Here is a 2,492-nt window from a genome sequence, read left to right as displayed (position 1 = left end):
GTATAGTAATAAAGAATATAAAATATGAAAACCAAATTTTTATTGGGAGAGGAAATGCTATGTACAGTAAGTACAGGGATGATGAAATGTATTACATTAACAACCTTCAAGAAACAAATACAGGTTTAGTAAAGGAAGAAGTTAGAAGCTTAGAACGTATTTCCATACACAATTTCCACACAGTTTTAAATAAAAAGATCTCTATTTGCGTAAATTATACAGATCATTGAGGAAAAAGTGTATTGGGGTTTGTGGCTATGTCTCATTATCAATTCATTTTGTGCCTTGTAAATTTGTCTGTTACCATGATCCCAACTGACTCTGGTGGTCCTGATACTGTTCTAAAAAGATCTTCTCTATCTGTAAGTGGGCACTCACCAAACAGTTACATCACAAGTAGGGTTTTTTCGTTCATTGTGAATTAAATAAATTCCACATGCTCTTAAACAGATTCCATGGTTTTCAAGACAGCTGCTTGACCAAATCTGGAAGAGATCTACCATTTCGTGGTGTGCGTAAGTCACATGTACACATGTGTAAAGAGTTTGGAAATGGCATTAGAATTCACACACATCTTTGTTGATACATTTTTAAGTCTCATGCAAGCTAATAGGATCTGCACAATTCTGGAGGATATTAGGTAAAGATAAATATCTGTATGTGTAATGGAAAACAACTTTCCGTGAACAATACTCATTTTGCTTATTTCTATCTCCCAAACAGAAAACATCCAACAAGAACAATTTTATCTGTGTTTATTTAATTATAACGAAAATAGAACAAATGCATACCAAATGGAAAAAATATTCTAAAATGATGATAAAAATGTTTAGGAATAGAAATAACTAAATATAGCTGAAGGAATTACCCAGGTGCCATTAAAACACATTTGCAACTTATAATTGGTTGTTAGTGTAAATTAAATTTAGTAACCAAGTCCCAGTACTGCTAAATGTTATCAAAATATTTTCAAAATGTTACATAAAAACTGACAACATTCATAAGTATTTCATAAACACCAAAGAATCATTTAAGGAAAACAAATAAACATATCCCGAGGTAAAATACAAATCACACTTGTGCCAGATATATGCCAAGTTCATCACTTTCCCCTCACATACAATTGTGATCCTTCAGTATTTTGCACGTTCCAAGATAAAGTAATGGTAATACATGTTGATACAAATCTCAGCCATTAAAATAAACTACCTCGTATCTTAAATATTCCTGCGATAAAACGTCAGGTCTCTAATCAAAACTTCACGAAGACAAATTACATTTGGTTTTGACTCTTCAAATCATGGCTGAAAACTCTCAGCAAAGCATACTAGGCTTTTTTTCTCACACCAACTGACCCAGAATATATTTTAAGAAATGTTTATTTTCTGTGCATATTTGTTTTAAAATTATAAATTCCTGAGCACTTTTTCTTCTTCCTCCTCATCACTGTCAGTGACGTTGACTTGCTGGATGCTAGAGGGAGTTGATGTTGGGGCTGTGAAGACATTCTCCAAGGCTCCGATGTCCAGCTGAGGCACGGGGTTTAAGTACTCCTCCCCACTGTGGCCGTGACTGTTATAGTAAGAGGTCCCATCCATGCTCTCACAACTCCGAGAATTTTCGCTGTGTGTGCGTTCATCTGCGTAATCTCTAAAAGGATAGTCTCTATTTAAAGCTGAAAACATAGCTTCATGTTTTTGGTACCTGTCTTCATAATAACCAAGGCATTCTGGCATTGAACTTGGAAAATTTCCATAGCCAAAGGGAGGCCGACTGTAAGGGCACGTGCTGTGGTAGAGAGACACAAAGAAGGAATGAGGTCAGACCTTGTCCACGTACTGCCTTGCACACAGACTAACTGAGCAAGTGAACTGCATCCTCTTTGAGGCCTGCAAAGTGCCCAAGATCCTTTCTGCAACCACTTCATGTATTCATCTGCTCTTTTCCCATGGCCCAGTCTCCACCCAAGACAAAAAGCAAAGGAAGCTTGTGACTGGAATCCTCACCAGCACTGTTATCTATTATTAGCCTCAGGCTTCTTACCTTTTGCAAGTTGATGAAGAAAATTGCTTATCTCAGCCTTTCTCTCATGATGCCTCATATCGTGTAAGGTTTTGGAAGTGCAGGGATGTGCCGTGCTATGCTGAGAACTGACACTTAGTAAACAACGCAATAGCTGTTTTATTGGTATTGGAAAGGAAGCTCATGGGGAGAAAATGTAAAACTGGATTGAAATCAAGAGTTTCTGAATATTGGGGCTCTGGAACAGAGGATAACAACTTTTTAATTGACATTCAATAATAAAGTAAATTAAAAACACTCTTACTACCAGAAAGATTTAGGACTGATATTCAAATGTGGTTTTAAAATTATTCTTGGAGTGCAGGAATGTAAAGAATTGAAAAGACTTATTGCAGTTTTACAAACAGATGATTTTGTTTAAAAGGCAAATCCAAAATTCTGCCACCTGTAGGGTGCAGTGGTGTGTGCAC

The 2,492-nt window shown here is 36.4% G+C and overlaps 1 protein-coding gene across 2 annotated transcripts in view; it reads right to left on the bottom strand.

Annotated features, from left to right (window-relative positions):
• Nucleotides 1–738: 738 nt before the first annotated feature.
• SOX30 (SRY (sex determining region Y)-box 30) overlaps nucleotides 739–2,492 on the bottom strand; it is a 26,329-nt gene continuing 24,575 nt past the window's right edge. The window contains exon 5 of one of the 2 annotated variants that reach the window (XM_012650386.1): nucleotides 739–1,788. In XM_012650386.1, coding sequence (XP_012505840.1) covers nucleotides 1,407–1,788 — 382 coding nt within the window. In that variant the 3' untranslated portion in view covers nucleotides 739–1,406. The remainder of the gene's footprint in view (nucleotides 1,789–2,492) is intronic. The other variant, XM_012650387.1, reaches the window with a different exon arrangement.

This window comes from Propithecus coquereli, unplaced genomic scaffold (assembly GCF_000956105.1).
Source record: "Propithecus coquereli isolate 6110/MARCELLA unplaced genomic scaffold, Pcoq_1.0 Scaffold322, whole genome shotgun sequence".
NCBI classification, from domain to species: Eukaryota; Metazoa; Chordata; class Mammalia; order Primates; family Indriidae; genus Propithecus; species Propithecus coquereli.
Note: the sequence above shows the minus strand (reverse complement) of the source record. Positions and strands in the feature narration are given on the sequence as shown.